Source organism: Ciconia boyciana, chromosome 1 (assembly GCF_034638445.1).
Source record: "Ciconia boyciana chromosome 1, ASM3463844v1, whole genome shotgun sequence".
Taxonomy (NCBI): domain Eukaryota; kingdom Metazoa; phylum Chordata; class Aves; order Ciconiiformes; family Ciconiidae; genus Ciconia; species Ciconia boyciana.
Window position 1 is genome coordinate 161746288 of NC_132934.1, and position 17099 is coordinate 161763386.

Below are 17099 nucleotides of genomic sequence, written 5' to 3' on the forward strand. Positions count from 1 at the left end.
AGAGAAAGCTACATACATGGGGCCAAAGGGAAAAAAACAGAGCCTGGAGTGAAAGAGGAACCACCTGCCAGAAAAATAAAGGAGTAGGTGGGGAGACCTGGAGAGAGCAAGCCTGTGGGAACAGTGACCTGAGTTAATAGGGAGCGTGGGGGAGGAGTGGGCAGCAAGCAATTGCTCTTGTGTTCAAAATCCTAGTGATGGGATGAGTCAGAGGCTCTGATTGAATTCTGCCTTCACTACACCCGCAGACTGGTTATTATAAAGCTTAGGGGAGCACGGGTTGGTGCAGCAACAAAAACTACACAGTGAATTGATGGGTATATGAAGCACCCCCAAGTGCCCGAAAATCTGAAGAACATCTGCCAAACACCAAGCCCTTTCACACAAGGTTTCCTGCAGCTAGTCTACCTAGCTGCTCTTCTTCGTGTAATCAGACTTAGACTGATAACCGAGTGGCAGCTGCATCTGAGATGAAGGGGTATGGCAGACTACCTGGGAATGCTCTTCATGAGTCTCCGTTGGGGCTTGTGGAAGCAGCAAGCTCCAGGAGTTAACCCAGCAAGACCACTGTCCAGGAACTACTAAATACTCTTTTAGTCCCTCAGGACAACATGATTCAGTGAACAAGAAGATATATTTTATTGCATCCTTCAGTTACTGTTCTTTAACTGCTTGTTCTTTCAACCATTTCTGCTCCTAGTGCTCATCCTCCTCCTCAGGCCAGGGGCCAGGCGACCTGCTCAGCAAGTTCTACCACACCGAAAATGACAGTGAAAACTGCCAGTAAACACCCACTCGCTCTCATCGGGTGGTTGTAACGGGCCAAAGGAGGCACAAGCTGTTGCGAGAGGTCTCCCGCTTGTGAAAGGCATCTACTCTGATCACCGAGAGGCTTTGCCACTGAACGGGGCGACTGGAAAGAGAGGCCTCCCATGTCTTCAGAGGGATGGAGGGTCTGGGTAGCTCAGTGATCGAGTGTCCAACTGGGCTCTCCTTTGAGAATGTAACTTACATCAAGTTAAAACAAGGTGCACAGGTTTAAAATCTGACAGGAAACAAAACAGGGCCTGAAGGAGACACCTGGCTTTTCTAACAGCCTACCTAATGAACTTCAACTGGTTCAACTTCTCTGCTTTTCATAGTTTCAGTTTGAGGGCAGAGGCAGTAGCAGCAGGTTAGGACTTGCTCCTCCGAGCTGACTTGATGGGTAGTGCCCCTCTGCTGCAGGGCCCAGCCTGGGCTCAGCCCCGGCAGCCCGCCGGGCGCTCCTGCCCTGCACGCTCCCGCCCTGCACGTTCCCACGGGCTGAACACCCCGGGTGGCGGGGCTGCGCTGCGCCTCCGCGCTTTCCTCCAAAACAGATGAGAAACGTCCCTCGAAAGAGGGACAAATCCTAGCCCACGGCACAGCCCACTCTGTAGTAAGCAAACATCCATGGCTTTTTTTTTTAATTATTTTTAAAAAAGCTAAACACCATGTAACACAACAGCTAAAGGCTTATTTCGGTTTTGTTTGACTCTGTCCTAACCAATTTAAACCAAGCTCACAGATTTTTAAGGGTATCTGCCCAGCAGTTCAGCTAGTTGGTTTTTAACCCTACCTTTAGTTAAACCAGAAGAGCTGGCATGGAGACAGCTACGTGAACAGACAGGAGGGAGGCAAACAGGAAAAAGGAAGTGTTAGAGGAAGTTGTGCATGCTGGGAGGACTACAGGAGACAACTCAAAAACAAAAAGATAGTTTTTTGCAGAAAACAAACAAGAATAGGGGATTGACAGCGCAGGGAATACTAAGAGTCCCTAAACTCAGAGATAAGGGGGGGTCTTCAGAAAGGGATTCCCCTTTCTTAAACCCCATCGTATCTCAATTTATGCTAGATGTTGCTGCCTAAATTCATAGTTTCATCTTACATTTAATGCAGTTCTTCCCCTTCCTTTGGATCAAGTCAAACAAGTTGCATGGCTGCATGATCAGTTGAACAGAGATAAAAAAGGGGAGCTAGCTGTGATAGGACACAGGACTGGATGTAACAATCTCATTTTAGCAGCAGCTCACAGTTGCACAGGTTGGGTATAAGGTGAAATACAGTCTCAGGAAATAGGATGGCATGATTTCATGCAGCATCTGATGCCTCACACTTTATTCTGAGCCAAAAAATTCCTATAGCCTGAAAAAGCAGGGCCTTCAGGAATCATACCTGTCCTAGGAACGGTATTTTCACGGAGTAGATTTAAAACAATGAGATGAGTCTTCTCTCATGAGACTTCCTCTGAACTCACTGGGGAGAAACATGCCCCTTCTAGAGAGAAATCAGTAGAACAAACCCACCCAGATTCATCCTTAGGACAATTCACAGGACATTCTCTTCTGCTTTTCCAAGACAAGAACTGGGGGTACCCATGACATGATGAACAACAGAAGTTGGTTTCCACGCTGTACGTAATGAAGTTGTGGAAGTCCTCGCTGTGGCATGCTGTGGGTGCTGACGGTGTACACAATTCAAAAAGCAGTGGGACAAATCCAGGGGAAAGACGGGCACTAAGAGCTACTAAGTACAACCGTATCATGCCTGGCTCTCAATGTCCTGAGACACTGACCAGGAGCTAGGAGAGCACTCCAGGAAGCCATTGCATGTCTGCACACCACCTCCTAAATATCCACTACTGGCCATTACTGGGTCACTGGGCTAAATGGGGCTTTGGTCTGACCCAGGGTGGCCACTGTTATTCTGAATACAGAAGGAGCCTACAGAGTTAATTCTCAGTCATCTAAAACTGGCCTTGATTGACACTTTCTCTTCATGCCCACACTTTGCAGCAACTCAGACACAAAAAAGCTTCTGCCAGGTGGTGTTTTCAGACTACCTGTAGTTTATTGGACTTTTTACAAGAAAAAACAGAAGTGGGTGAAAAAGAAAGGATGCGACCAAACTTGTTGCTCTGCAGGAAGAGTGAGATCCGGATTCTGCATCCCCCACCTGGAAGGTTTCAGCCTGCAACTTCCACATCCTCAGAGCCCACAGCTACTAAAAAGGGCAGCCTATAGCCCACCCATCCTGCTGAAATTGGGTCACTGTGCAGCAAAGCAGGCAAAATTCACGGGCACAGAAGGAATAAGCCACTCTGTCTCCCAGGAGAAATGAGTTTGCCCGTTTCAGTCATTCCTCCCCACCAGCTGTAGGCACAGCCCTTGAACTCACCTTGTCTTTGAGCAGTGTCACACCACATAACCGGGCAATGGGCAGAAATTCAGCCAGCTAGGACACTATAAACACCCATTTAAATACTTTCTAGTACAGACAAAACTAGCAAATCCCCTCTGCATATGGTGCTCATCTACAGTCTATCCAGACTGCCTCACCTGCCAAGTGAGAGATGATCCTGAGTCCTTGACGTTTGTAAAACATTGAGACCCACAAAAGAATGACAGGAAGGCAAATGACTACCTACTGCATCCCAACTCTGAGCTCACTCTCTTACAAACAGTCTTCTCATTTTACAAAGACTTTTTTTTCCTTTTTCTAAATAAAGCTGAGGCCATCTTAAACAGATTCTTTTCAGCTAAGTGAATGTTCCTAAAATTTATTTTTTTTCCTGGAACCCTTTTAACTTTGTAAACAGGTCTCTGTGTACAGCTTTCAATTACCTTTTATTCTATGGTGCCAAATGAGACCAGATAGACATATTCTTAAAAGGCCTTCATGAAAATGCAAATGAACAGTTCACACTAGTCTGCTGGCTCAATAAATAGAACAGTTCGAAGTGTTTAAACACTAGTAAGTAGATAAAAAAATACAGAAAAAGCCATCTGTAGCCCTAAAGAAGCTTTCGTTTTCTTGTTACCACCATAAAACTTGCAATGACAGTATCTTCAAGATACCTCCTGTTATCTGTATTAGCTTAGACAACATATCCTTCTAGTAGCTGACCTGCAGAAAGGGTATGAATCTGAGTCGAGAAATAACACCAGAATTTAAAACCCAGACTTGCCTGCAAATATGAGAGTCAACTCCCACCAAAATGCACATGATCATATTTTAACTGCCAAGCTTTTCCCCTCTCCCCCTCCTAGACATTACCATTCATTTTAATGTTGTTTATTTTAATTCCAGCTCAAATACAGCAAAGTGTTGCATGTTCTTGTCCCCAGACATTATTTTATATATTAGTGTTCCTTTGAAAGGATTTTGTTCTTTACTACTAGTAGGACAAGAAAGCCTTGAAAACAGGTTTGCTTATAATGTCCAACTTTGAGGGATCAAAAAGTGTTATATATCCAGGTTCTTCACTTTTAAATTAAGCTACTTGAACCCATTGAGAAGTAAAAAAAATATAAAGAGAGCAGTTCCTGAAATTCAAACTTCCCGGTTAGACAGGCCTCTTCACAGACCCTTCCCACTGTACAAACACTGCAACATCCAAAGGGGAGCCTAGAAGGGCTCCAAAAAGGCTTTGGGAGGGTTTATGGCAGCAGATGAGGCTCCAGCTCTGGCAGTGCTTCCTCAGCATCCTCCATCTTCCTGCCCACCAGCAGGGCTCTGGGCCTCATCATGGACGTACCCCTTCATTCACCTCAGGCACAGTCAACCAGATTAGCTCGGAGACACCTTCATCCTCACATTAAGCTCACCAAGGCCACTTGCCCGGTACAGTTTTGGGTGTGCCTGCATGGCCACACCAGCTGGCCAAGTCACGGGGGCTTCTGCTAGAGGGAGCCCCATTGCTGGAGGTGATGTTATGACTGGCTAACGGGCACGCATCTGGCCGACTGCTGCATCCATCATCCATCGCGTGCACAGGAATGATCCACCCTCCTAACACCCCAAAAAGGCCCTGTTCAGAACAGACCAGGCTCTGGCCTGCACCAAAGAGCAAGAAACAAATGCTGAGCCGCATCTCAGAAGCCCATGCGGCAGAACCTGGCTTGAAATCAGCAAGTTTCTGGCCTGAATCTGAACCAGACTCATTAGTCTTTAGCTATTTCTGTCTAGCCTGGAGCATCTCACAGATGAAGGATATTCAGAGCCCAGACAGTGAGCATTTTGGATCCTCCAAACTGTAATCACTCCAATGGGTTGCTGTTGCAACTTTTGCTGGGTTTAAAGTCAAGTATTGCAAGGACAGGTATTCAGAGCCAAAAATCCCTTTTGAGTTAAAAGCAAACAGGGTCCGTTAAATTCTATTGACCTTTTACTTGGAACCAACAGACCTACAAATATACTTCTTTAATACAGGAAAATCTGGATTCTGATGCAATCATGTTACTCCAGAAGCCTGGCCTAAGGTCACGGCACTGTCACCGGCAGAAGCGACCCAGTGCTCTGCTGGTCCCACACGGCCCCTCTCCCTTCTGTCAGCAGCAACTACAACAGCAGCTTAGGTTTAGCCACAATCAATTTCCCAGCCTGGTGCACCGCACAGTCACAAAGACAGCAGTGGGAGCACAAAGGAGGATGTGGCACGGCGTGGAGGCAGATGTCCCTGACTGGGGTTATTTCCTTCAGTCCCAACGCCAGCTTTTGGTAGCTTAGAACAACATTGACGCTACGGGCAAGTCAGCATGAAGATGCTTCTGGTCACACAATCACAGGATGGTTGAAGTTGGAAGGGACCTCTGGACATCATCTGGTCCAACGCTCTGCTCAAGCAGACCCACCCAGAGTCGGTTGCCCAAGGACCATGTCCAGACAGCTTTTGAATATCTCCAAGGATGGAGACTCCAAAACCTCCCTGGGCAACCTGTGCCAGTGCTCAGTCACCCTCACAGTGACAAAGTGTTCCCTGATGTTCAGAGGGAACCTCCTGTGTTTCAGGTTGTGCCCATTGCCTCTGGTCCTGTCACTGGGCACCACTGAGCAGAGCCTGGCTCCATCCTCTTTGCACCCTCCCTCCAGGTATTTATATACATTGATGAGATCCCCCTGAGCCTTCTCTTCTCCAGGCTGGACAGTCCCAGCTCTCTCAGCTTCTCCTCATAGGAAAGATGCTCCAGACCCTTCATCATCTTAGTGGCCCTTTGCTGGACTCTCTCCCATAGCTCCATACTGGTGCTTTGGCAGTCTGATCCAGCTGGCAGATACTGATACCACGCTCCCTCATCTACCCTGGAAATCTGGAAAGAAGGCGGCATGCAGGAAAGCACATGTCCCTTCCCAAAACAGGGGCTCTTTTGATCAATCAGCGTGAAAAGGAGAGCCTGTCTCAAGAGGGCTGTATCTTGTGTTTCACTGACTTCTTAGGGAGCAGCTGTAACTACCAGACACCACCTAAATGTAACACATACCTCAATCTGAGACGAAAATAATTCTCTGTCTTCTCTGGGTAGGAAGATGTTTATTCAAAGAGACTCAACGTACTTGCTATAATTTATTTTTACAGCAGGTACACCAAACCAAGACAGTTAAAATGCTAAGTCTCAAAAGCTCTAGATATTATGTAAATAAACTCTAAATAATTGCCTGCATTAAAGTGTGGTTCAGTGTTCAGCAAGGAAAACTGCTCTTGGGTTTTTTAATTAAATTCTGATTTTATCTATAATCCTAGACTGTTCTGTTTGTTTATTTACATTAAAAGTTATCCTGCTTGTTGAGTGCCAAAGCCTTATTCTGAAACTGTATGATTAACACCAGTATTTCCGAAAGCTACGCATCAAATAGATTTACGTGACTAACGACGTAAGTCCCTCAACCAGCAGTACAAGCAAACTGAGCTAACCAGGCACAATTCTTGCCGTATATATGGCGATTTACACTCTTCTGAATAACGGAGATAATGGCTGCGAGGATACCAGCTGACACAGCCAAGAGCCATGCACTCGCGATGATCCCCAACAGCTTTTAATGTGCTGCGGGGTCAGGCAGCACACCAAGACGCACGGCTCCGACTCGTGCTCAGCGGCGAGGAGCTGCAGTTGAAGACACTGTTGTCCCGTTATCGGATCTCCCTCTGCCTGCAGCAGGGTTGGCGGGAAGAAACCTATACCTCCACCTCTGCTGCTTCAGGCCACAATCTGGCTTCTTGGTATACTTCTTGGTATAATCCCATTTTTACCAGCAGTTTAACCCAATAGCGTCAACTAGAAAACACAAGACGGGAGGCCCAGGTGCATGCTTCCTTCTGCCAGCTGGGAAGAGGGTGATGATGGGCAGCAGGACGGAGCAGCACCGCTTCAGCCATCAGAGCCGGGCTGGAGCGAGCTGGCCCCTCGGAGCAGATGCCTTCCCACACTAGGACAGAACACGCCTGCTTGCTTTGACTACATTTTTTACATGGTTTTGGGACTTCTCTCCACTGAGCAATGAAGCTGGCTGTCAGTAAGTTATCCACAGCGATCCCTCAGGATTTCTCTTCACGGTATTATTAGCTTAGGCTGTGACTCCAGTTCCGATTCACGGGCGATAACCATCCCTGCACAAAAGTCTCCAGCTCGAATAGCTGGCGCCTCTGCCTCCTGCGCTGCCAGGGAGCGCGATGCTGTCTGTCCTCGGGCAGCGAGGACGGGCACATCGCCGCTTCGGCCAGGATGATGCAGCAGCAGCACCTCTTGCGCTGCAAACCCACCACCCTGCCAGCCCAGGGCTGACCGAGCCCTGCTGCCTGCCTCCAGCCTCCCAGCCACGGCCCGAGTCTTTACAATAGTTAAAAATTGTATTTAAAAAAAGCTTCTATTGACTTGTTTATTTTTCGTAAAAGCTGATTACTGCTCATTTGCTGCAGACACTAGCCTGCCTGTTTAAAAAAAAAAAGTTATCCCATTGGCAGGCAACCAATATACAAGAACATCTACAAAGAAGCTGTTAGAGTTTATCGTGCAGTAATCCATGGATTAAGGTCATTAACAGCACTTGATGACATACTGCCATGACTCCTAAGGTGCTGTTCTGGCTTGCAGGATATACAAAACGTAACCCCCTCACAAACATTTCCCCTGAGTTACTTTTTTCTAAATCTTCAAAAGAAGAAATGAGAAAACCCAGAAGAAAGATGCCTAGTACAATATCTTGCATTGCACCAAAAAAAAAGTTATAATGAAAATAAATTAACATTTTAAAATTACACTGAATTTTCTTCTCAATCACACCGATGTTTTCACAGTAAGAGAGCCCTTGGTGAGTAACCGAAATTTTGCTAAATTTAAAAAGCAAGCCAAGACATTCTCCCATGCCCAAAAGACAACTAAGACTTTCAAAATAAAATCTGAAATGCTCAATTTTGCCCTTTAATTATTTATATGAAATAAGCTTTTTCCTTCTGTTGACATGAGAACACGAATGTATCATCACAGAAAACACTGTGTACTCCCCAAATCCCACAGGGTCATTAATCTTCTTTTATGCAGTACACAAAGTATTTTCACAGAACTTTTAAAATAGTTTTTTTAAAGCGTGCTTGATGTCATTAGGAAGTCAGAAGTTGTTGATGGCCTAACAACATAGTTGCTAAATATCCTCCAAAGGAGAGAATCCCTTCACTCTGTTCTAAACTTACGCTGCTATCTGCACTATCCATACATGTAATTATCAATGCTATTAATTTACCTGAGAGTCCCCAATACCAAGGGTAAACAACCCGTTGTGTTAAAATTGAAGTAATGCATAGACTTTTCTTACTTCTGTTGATTTAATCGAAAGAATCTGCGCTCTTCCCATATGATTTGTTTCATTAGGACTCTGGTAATGGCCTAGTACTGTGCCACCATGTATTTTAATTTGCCATGAAACAATGATAATTCATAAAATGTACTCGGGAGAATACAATTGTCCCTCCAGCTGTAAGCAATCCTGTATCCCACAGCCATACGCAACTTTTGTAAACAACATATTGACACTGGAAAAGAAAATCCTTAGAAAGACATCTTTTCAAAGCTTCAATAAATAAAAGTTAGGACAAATGACATTTGTACTAATATACATCTTACCAAGAACGAATCACTTTGATTAACCTGATTTAGTCGTAACTCATAATTTCACATTTTACTTTCAGTACAATGTAGCAGCATTTTCACGACACATGCAATTTTTTTTCTTACCTTTAAGGAATCAAAGCAGGCAATAACTCTTCCATTTTCAACCTGGCAACTTTTAGGGGGGTGTGCAAATTTGCATTCTTCATCAGAGCGTGAACAAGTTCCCCTCTGAAATTGCCTGCACACTTCTAATGTTAGCCATTTTGTATCTCTTACCGGAGCAACATTCAAAGCCATGATGAAAAGCTGATTTCAAATTTGTAAATTGCTGTCAAGTGAATTATGCCAAAGAAATTTCCAAAACTAATGACAAAGGAAAGGGAGAGAAAAAGAAAAAAAAACCCCACAACAACAAAAAAAAAACCAGAAAAAAAAAAGAATTTCAATTACAATTGAAAAGAAAGTTAAAAAAAAAGTGGGGGACGATTAACGATGTCCAACGCACACAAAGCAGAATAAACAGAGAAAGTTTATCAGCAAGCAAGTCACTCATCAATCATTAAGTCCCGCTTGTAGACTTTTGGCTGGGAAAAACCATGCTCAGTCGCATTTCTGTCTGTAAAACACGTGGGCTTGTTGATTGTATCACAGATGCACCAGTTTTAAGCCAAGGTCCTTCAATGCAATGGCACTCCTTGATAAAATAGTAGTTCTCTGATGGTTGCTTGCTGGTATTGATTACAGAAGAAAAGCAATGCAGTCATTTGTTCGTGTCTCAGGAATAGTAATAACAATTCTTCCTCCTCTTCTGCTTTCAGTTTCCCATCAACTAATTGGCAAATGGAGACAGCTGAGGTATCTTCCGCCAGGTGTAAGATGAAGGCAATGTCTGGCTGGCAAAGTTAGGATTTTGAGAACACGGGCGCAGCAGTCCTCGCTCATAAAAGTGACTTGACAAAGGCACTTTTTAAGTCACTGACCTGACAAAACAAATACAGTATCAGTTCACGTGCAACTCATTCAAATCAACATTACGAAACCTATCATCCCTTTTTATCAGATATTATAAACGTACTGCCAATGCTCACTTGTATTTCTTTTTTTCCAAGCAAAATCAGCCTCCTTCGTGAAGTTACATATGACAAGGGAATAACCAGTTGAAACACGTACTGCAGTAATATTCTAGGCAGCAATCCAAAAGTGGGGAATGATTTAAATAGATAAATGTGGCAGACACAATAACTAGGCACACTGGTTGTGAAACAATTCAATCTAATGTGCTTAGTCTCCAAAACAATATACAAGAACCCGTTTCCATTAATTTATCATTTGTCCCTTTAGATTGTGTTACTACATTATAAGCTGTAACTTGTTATTTGTTCTTCCTTAGAAATGAGGACAGTGGTATTCTGTTCAGATTTTTTGTCTCTCCCTCTGTTTCTCAAGGGAAAAACAAAACAAAACAAAAAATTGTCATTCCATAATTACATGGGGGGAAAAAAAAAACCAAACCCTCAAACCTTTCCATATCCAGAAAATAGAGCTAGTTTCCCTGTTAAGCTAAAGGCTGTTCCATAAAGGCTTCATGAAGGGGCTCACCACTAAGTCATCATCCTCTAATGAGCTCTTTCTAATATGAAGCAGTCTTTATCTAAATTTTCCTTTGATTAAATTAGCTTTCATGTACCTTTACAAATATATGGTTCAGCATCAAAACCTAAGACTTAAATATGAAGCTTAAGCTATTTGGGGACTATAAAATACCTAGGATATTTTATAAATAAACAGATCTGAAAATCAAAGGGTTAGATATTATCAATATTTTTAAATAAATGACTGTATTTTATACACAGACGGTGAAACTACAGACATTATGTTTCCTTCTATTCAGCTTCAAAGGAACACAACTTTCACTTTGCAGATACCAGCCAGAAACAGTTGATGGATTATTTTTGTGCAAAAATAAAGAAAGAGGGAAGGACTGGAATAAGTGAGGTTTTAAAATGCATCAATAAAAATAGCTCTAAAAACACTGTCAGCTTGCCCATGCCAGAATAATTACCATTCTGTGCTTGGATTCATCTGATTTAATTGAAGTCAGTATTGTTAGTAATGTGAGTAAGAATTACTCACACACAGTTTCAGGAACAGATCCCAGTTCTGACTTCCAGGTCTTCACACCCAAAGGCTTTTCTATTACTTAGTAATGCTACCAGAAAGGGTTTTACTACATGACTGATACCTACACCAAAATTTGCTACTGCTAGCATGAATAAAGGTAATGCAATGCTAATTGGTCAAAAATTCAGTTTCAAGTCCAACATGCAATAAGATGGGTCTGGATGATACTTAGATAGCTTTACCTGGGCATCAAGAATAACGAGTTGCAAAAGAATTAGTACATTTTAAAATAATTCTACACAATTGTAGTATAGTACAGTACATGAATTAAATATTCCTCAAATTAAATATTCCATCAATGTTGTCCCACAGCATCAATGAAGAGTGAGGTTAAACTGAAAACGTACAAAGAGGTGAGAAAATACTCATAACTGATGGAAAGGAAAGAGAGGGGGAAAGACAAGGAGAGCCTCTCCACAAGAGCTTGTTGAGCTGATAGCTTGTTGGGCTGATGATTCAGCTGGCTAAATGTAAAAGAGGAAATATTCTCCCTAGAGGCACCCATTCCAATTCAGAAATGTCAGTAACGGTTTTCAGTAATAGATGTAGGAGACAGGCAGAAATTTGGGGAAAAGGGTAAATGTTATACCGCACACTGCTCAAAGTCACAAGTAGTAATACTCTGCCGGGCTGCATACTACTAAAATTGACAAAGTCATTTCTCAAGTAGTAGGTGTTAAGAATGAAGAAAACCAGACTTGCACATGGCAGCAAAGCAAACAGCACATGTTATATAAATGGCAGTAGCCATGGTTTTAAAAAAATATGCATGACAGAATCACATACAAGATTCATGAGACTGCGGCAAGAATTAATACCAAAAAGCATTTGGAGGGTAGAGGGTAGAAGAGGAGTGAAATACAGCATCATCCTGTTTCCTATCTTCTTACTACATGAACGTTTTCTAAAGAAAGGGAAGCGTGAAAAGTTGGTCTCAAAAATCCACGTCTTGTCAAAAATAACCACGCTATCTGATTTCTCAAGAGGCATTGAGTGCTTCAGCCGTTTCTACTGATGCAGGCTTCGGAAAGACAGAGCCAAGACCTTTCTGAAGGAGACCATGCCTTCAGCAGGAGGCAGGTGCAAACACGGTGGAGACTGAAGAATTTGGAGTGCTTCATCCCTACCACTTACATGGCCTCACGTGTTCACGACCACATCCTAGGCAGCTGCTGTACCTCCTCTGCCCATCACCTGCACCAGGAGGGTGAAGGAACAGATTCCACCTGGAAAGCCTGAACATGAGAGGGAAGCAATACAAGGAGAAGGGATAAGAAAGACATTGGGGGAAAAAAAAATATGGGAGGCACCAAGGAAAGTAGAGTTCAAGATATGAAGAAAGAACTCAAGAGAAGGAAATGGGAGTAGAAGGTAGGAAAGTGAAATGGCTGGTTGTGGAAGAGGAAGGAAGGGAGAAGCTTCATGGGAAAGGAGGAAAAAATAAGATGGGTGTGGACGAAAGACGGAAAGAAGATGTGAACACTGGGGGAGAGAAGGGCAGGAAGGAATTTCAGAAGGAAAGCAGAAGAGACTATGGTTATAGGGGAAAATCCAGCAGTTTGGGTAAACAGAGGGAAGTAAATGAGGGAAAAGAAACATGGGGTTTACAGAAGAAAATACAATAATAATAACAACATCCTCAATAAAACGCCTCCCAGGCCACAGGCCATTACTAACATCACAGCCTACCCTGACCTTATGTGTTGCAAACCCCACCCATATGGAGAATATCAGGGCCTCCAGCAAATGTGAACTCTGCTCTTCTTTCCATGACTTCTATTTGTGTCCCAACGTATTAGCCAAAGTTAGCTGTCCTGCCAAAACCAACAGGATCTCACCATCGTAGAGCCCTCAGGACCAACGGGGTCCTTCATCCAGGCAGAAGGTTTGCTTCTGGTTTGCTCAGGGGTTTTGTTTAGTTGTTTTGTTGTTATTGTCATTAATGATTCCAACTCAAGCCCGCACTCCCCACTGCAGCTAAACAAACTACCAAAACTTACACATTGACAACTGAGATGCAAAATGTTCTTACTGAAGCTGAAGAAAGCACTCAACATAGTAAGTACAGAAGAACTGCTTTTGTTTGGTTTTGTTTACAACTATTGCTGTTTATTTCCAGTCTCTCACACACTTGGATCAATGGAATAGATCCAGAATACACATCTACAAATGCAGTTTTTCGTATGCTAAGTGAAATAAATTCATGGACATGTATTTGTAAAAACTATTTAGCTTTAGACTCCTCTTTTCAGATAAGCATCACTTCCCTTTTGCAGAAAGCTAGCAAGATATGGAGGAGTAGGAGGCTTTTGCCAACCTCTTGTTCTCCGGAGAGAGCAGGAAAGAGCCTGCGTTGGGCTCCAGATCTTTTTTCAGTTCTAAACCACAAAATCATTTATCCTTTTCCAAGTAAGCAAACAAAAAAAAAAATTCCCAGTTAAAAAAAAAATCCTTTTAATTATTAAACAAGGCAAAGCACACAGGCACTAGGAGCCCCCAGAAAAGGTTCTCGTTCTGAGGAACACTAGGCAGCCAGCATCTTTAGGAGCTGGCAAGCGAGCACAAAGCCCTGCCCTATTACAAACCAGCTGGATCTCTCAGCTGGAAAATAGGAGCTCTTGCTATATACAAACTATGAGCTGCTCTGGTACAGTAGTTTTACTTATCAGACAGATTATGTGGCAACAGATTATGTAGTATCTGTCTAATGGAGAAGCTGAGACTTCCTGGGCATGTTGTATTCATGCTTCAGTAGATAATGTGTAGTAATGAGTGAAGACCTCACCTTCAAATAAAGTCAACTCTGCAAATTATGACTTCCAGTAAAGGAGCAGAGTCCTCTATATGGTTCCAACACATATCTCTAGTGGAACCACTAAGTTAACTCAAAAGGCATTAAAACAGTTTCTCACTTTACTCTTAGAGAATTAAGCACTCTGTATTATTCATCACATTAAAATCTTCAGCAAGAGATGTCAAAACTCAATTTGTTGCTCCTACTGTCAAAGTTCATCAACATGATCCATATATTTCTTCTATATATACACACCAGAAACTCAAGAATTAAAAAGTTAGAAAACCTTCAGTTGTACCTAAGAAGGATTGCACAGTTTAAAGTATACAAACTCTTCTTTCCCAGCAAGCCAGAAGAGATGTGCTAAATATACTTAGCTTCACAAGTTTGATCATTTACAATGATCTGTTTTAAAAATAAGGAATTAAAAGAAAAATAAAAAAACCAAAGGCTCACTATGCTGTGGAAGCAGGACGTTCCTCCTTTAGGTCACTAGCAGGGCAGAAACCTGTTGACTGTCAGAATAGATTGCTGCCCAAATTCAATCAAACACCTGAACTCAGGTGGGATAAAACTCACCTTCAGGACCCGCCTACAGTCACCAAAATTGACTTGCTGGATACTCTAATGCCAAGAGAATGTTTTGAGAACTTAGTTTTCAACCCAGCATGCATATACTGCAGCTCTTCAGAGACAGACTATTAGCTTAGCCAAACGTGGGAATGCTTTCAAGAGGACCAAAGTCACATCTCTAATCCCAGGGAAATGGTACTGCCCAATTTTAAGCCCTTGACCCAAAGCAGTTTGCTGCTACAACTTTTATACACTTGCACGTAAACACAAATTCATGTTGCTTACTTCCAGACAATCATGTCCACAGTCTTAAATTCACTTCAGGAATCTTTCAACAAAGAAACAAAACAATAACCCTGCAGTAGGCACAAAGACACCTGCAATAACCCTGCAGTAGGCACAAAGAACTTCAGGTTGAAATTTTAAGCTCTGGCTGGAAGTTGAACAAGCAGCAGCAAACAGGCTCTCTACCCTTAGACACAGTTAACCGTAAGCATCACTGGCTTCACGTTCCACAATGCAAGTTCACAAACCAGCAACACCTTAACCACGTATCACCTTAACTCAGATTCTCATGACATTCCTGTTTGTCCAGGAGATAAACTAATCTATAAGAAATAATACCCTCGGTTTAGCCACTCCCTTCAGCCTGGACTTACTAGTTTTGAGTCAGTGATTTTAGCTGGGACAGGTGATGTGGGACAAAATACAACCATTCCCAGATGTCCCAGGATATCCCATGGCATCCAAACACAAGGATTAACCAATGTGTCCCACTCTACAGACGCATCTTCAGACTACTGACAAGGATTGCATTCCTTCAAAAAGCTGCTGCTCCTTCAGCACCTGACCACATTTGCAAAGGAAACCTGCTCTGCAGTTCACTATGTTTATAGCCAAAACCTAGTGGAAAGATTCCCTGTATAAGTGTAATACGTAGAGATCCCTCTACAACCAGATCAAGTCAATTAATCTTGAACATTCACAATGGAAATACAGATATTCGAAGACTGACAACTACTGAACCCTCACCCTTAAGGCCAGGAAAAGGCATCCAAATCCTGCTAAGTCATACCTCTTGTTTGCACCTACACAGCAGACTCCATTTTCAAAGCACTCGGGACACAGCCACACGTTTAGGAGACACTGGCAGGTGTTTTAGTCCAAAAGATGGTGGGACTTCGCTTCAGTTTTTCAACTAAACCTCACTGTTACATTCTTTTAAATGTCATTTTTTCCCCATTGTTTGTGCTTTAAATAGCATTCAAGGCCTCCAAACCGAAGAGAAGCTGCACACCAAAGGACCGCCGCGACCCCACGAGCACACTCCAGCACCGCTTTCAATTCCAGCTACCTGCCATTTCCTTGACTCCCCCCGCGCTGTTTTCTCTTGCCCTCCCTCAGACTCCCTGCCGAGGAAAGCAAGGCTGTAGCTTAATCCTAGGCTAAAGCTGGATCCGTTATGATCTGCCTCCCCAGGTGCAGAATAAAGCCAACACAGCAGCATAAAGTACTCTGCGTCATGCTGGCCAACTCAACTGAGACGTGCCCACCTGCCCATGCCCCACATCTGATGGAGTAAAGAGCAGAGCCGGCGCGACGGGGCATGACGGCACAGGCTGCAGCCCCGATCCCTCCCCTGCACCCCACCCGCGGCAGGTCTGGCACCTCGTTGCAGGCTCCTGTAATTACGACGCTGTATTCCACGGGACGCGCTCCCTGTCCCTGGAAAGCAAGGCTGACTCAGTCATTGCACGCTAATTTAAGCCTCACCGTGCAAAATCCTCCACTAACCAAATTTAAGCCTCACCGTGCAAAATCCTCCACTAACCGATACAGAGAGGATCTTATGTCAAAAGATGCTAACATGAATTTAAAAAAAAAAAGTAATTTTACAGACAAATAATATGACAGTTGGCACGCCTGTTAGTCACATTTGAACAAATTACATTCTTAAAGAGAGAACATGCAAGAGATTTTCGATAGGCTTTCCTCACTCCATCAGCCCACCAGATTAGGAAACAGGACCAGAAAGTGATGCGATAGCACAGAGGTATCATTCATCAGTGACTACAGTGCTAGCTTCATATTCTTCTCTTGAACCAATTTCTAACATCTCATTTATATTTTGGATATGTAGCCGAATATTAGAGTATCGAGTAAGACTGGACAATGTACAGTAGAGTTTAGTAATGTCATTGCACAGTTCAGTAAAATTACAGCATTTAAACCAGAATCAGGTGTCTGGCCCTTTTCCCAACTGTTGTGAAGTCACAAAAATAATATTCCCTATATTCAAGAAACAAGAGAAAACAAGACAGACTTCCATGAAACATCATCCGTTCTTTGGTGGCAAATAAGAACAGAAAACCTTTCTGCCACCATAATGCTTTAAGAAAAATCATTCAATTACAGTAGAAAGTCATGAATGCATCTTCTTCCACAAATTTCAAATGAAACTTGTGAACATTTCTTTAATCATTTTGAGGGTTTTTTCCACTTTGTTAAAATGTTAAGCAGCTTCCATTTTGCATCGAGCAAACCAGTATTGCTCAAATGAGGAAGAAGCCAGAACTGCCCTATCAGAGAAGCAGCCCACTAGTTTGACCAGGTGGCCGTGAGCCAAAAATACTAAAATTCTAATCCCG

The 17099-nt window shown here is 43.1% G+C and overlaps 1 protein-coding gene across 7 annotated transcripts in view; it reads right to left on the minus strand.

Moving 5' to 3' along the window:
• MBNL2 (muscleblind like splicing regulator 2) overlaps positions 1 to 17099 on the minus strand; it is a 109654-nt gene that overhangs the window by 61078 nt on the left and 31477 nt on the right. For 6 of the 7 annotated variants that reach the window (XM_072849966.1, XM_072849967.1, XM_072849961.1 and 3 more), the window contains exon 2: positions 9027 to 9883. The exons of the other annotated variant lie outside the window; for it this stretch is intronic. In XM_072849966.1, the coding sequence (XP_072706067.1) occupies positions 9027 to 9200 (174 nt within the window). In that variant the 5' untranslated portion in view covers positions 9201 to 9883. The remainder of the gene's footprint in view (positions 1 to 9026; positions 9884 to 17099) is intronic. 7 annotated transcript variants of the gene reach the window in all.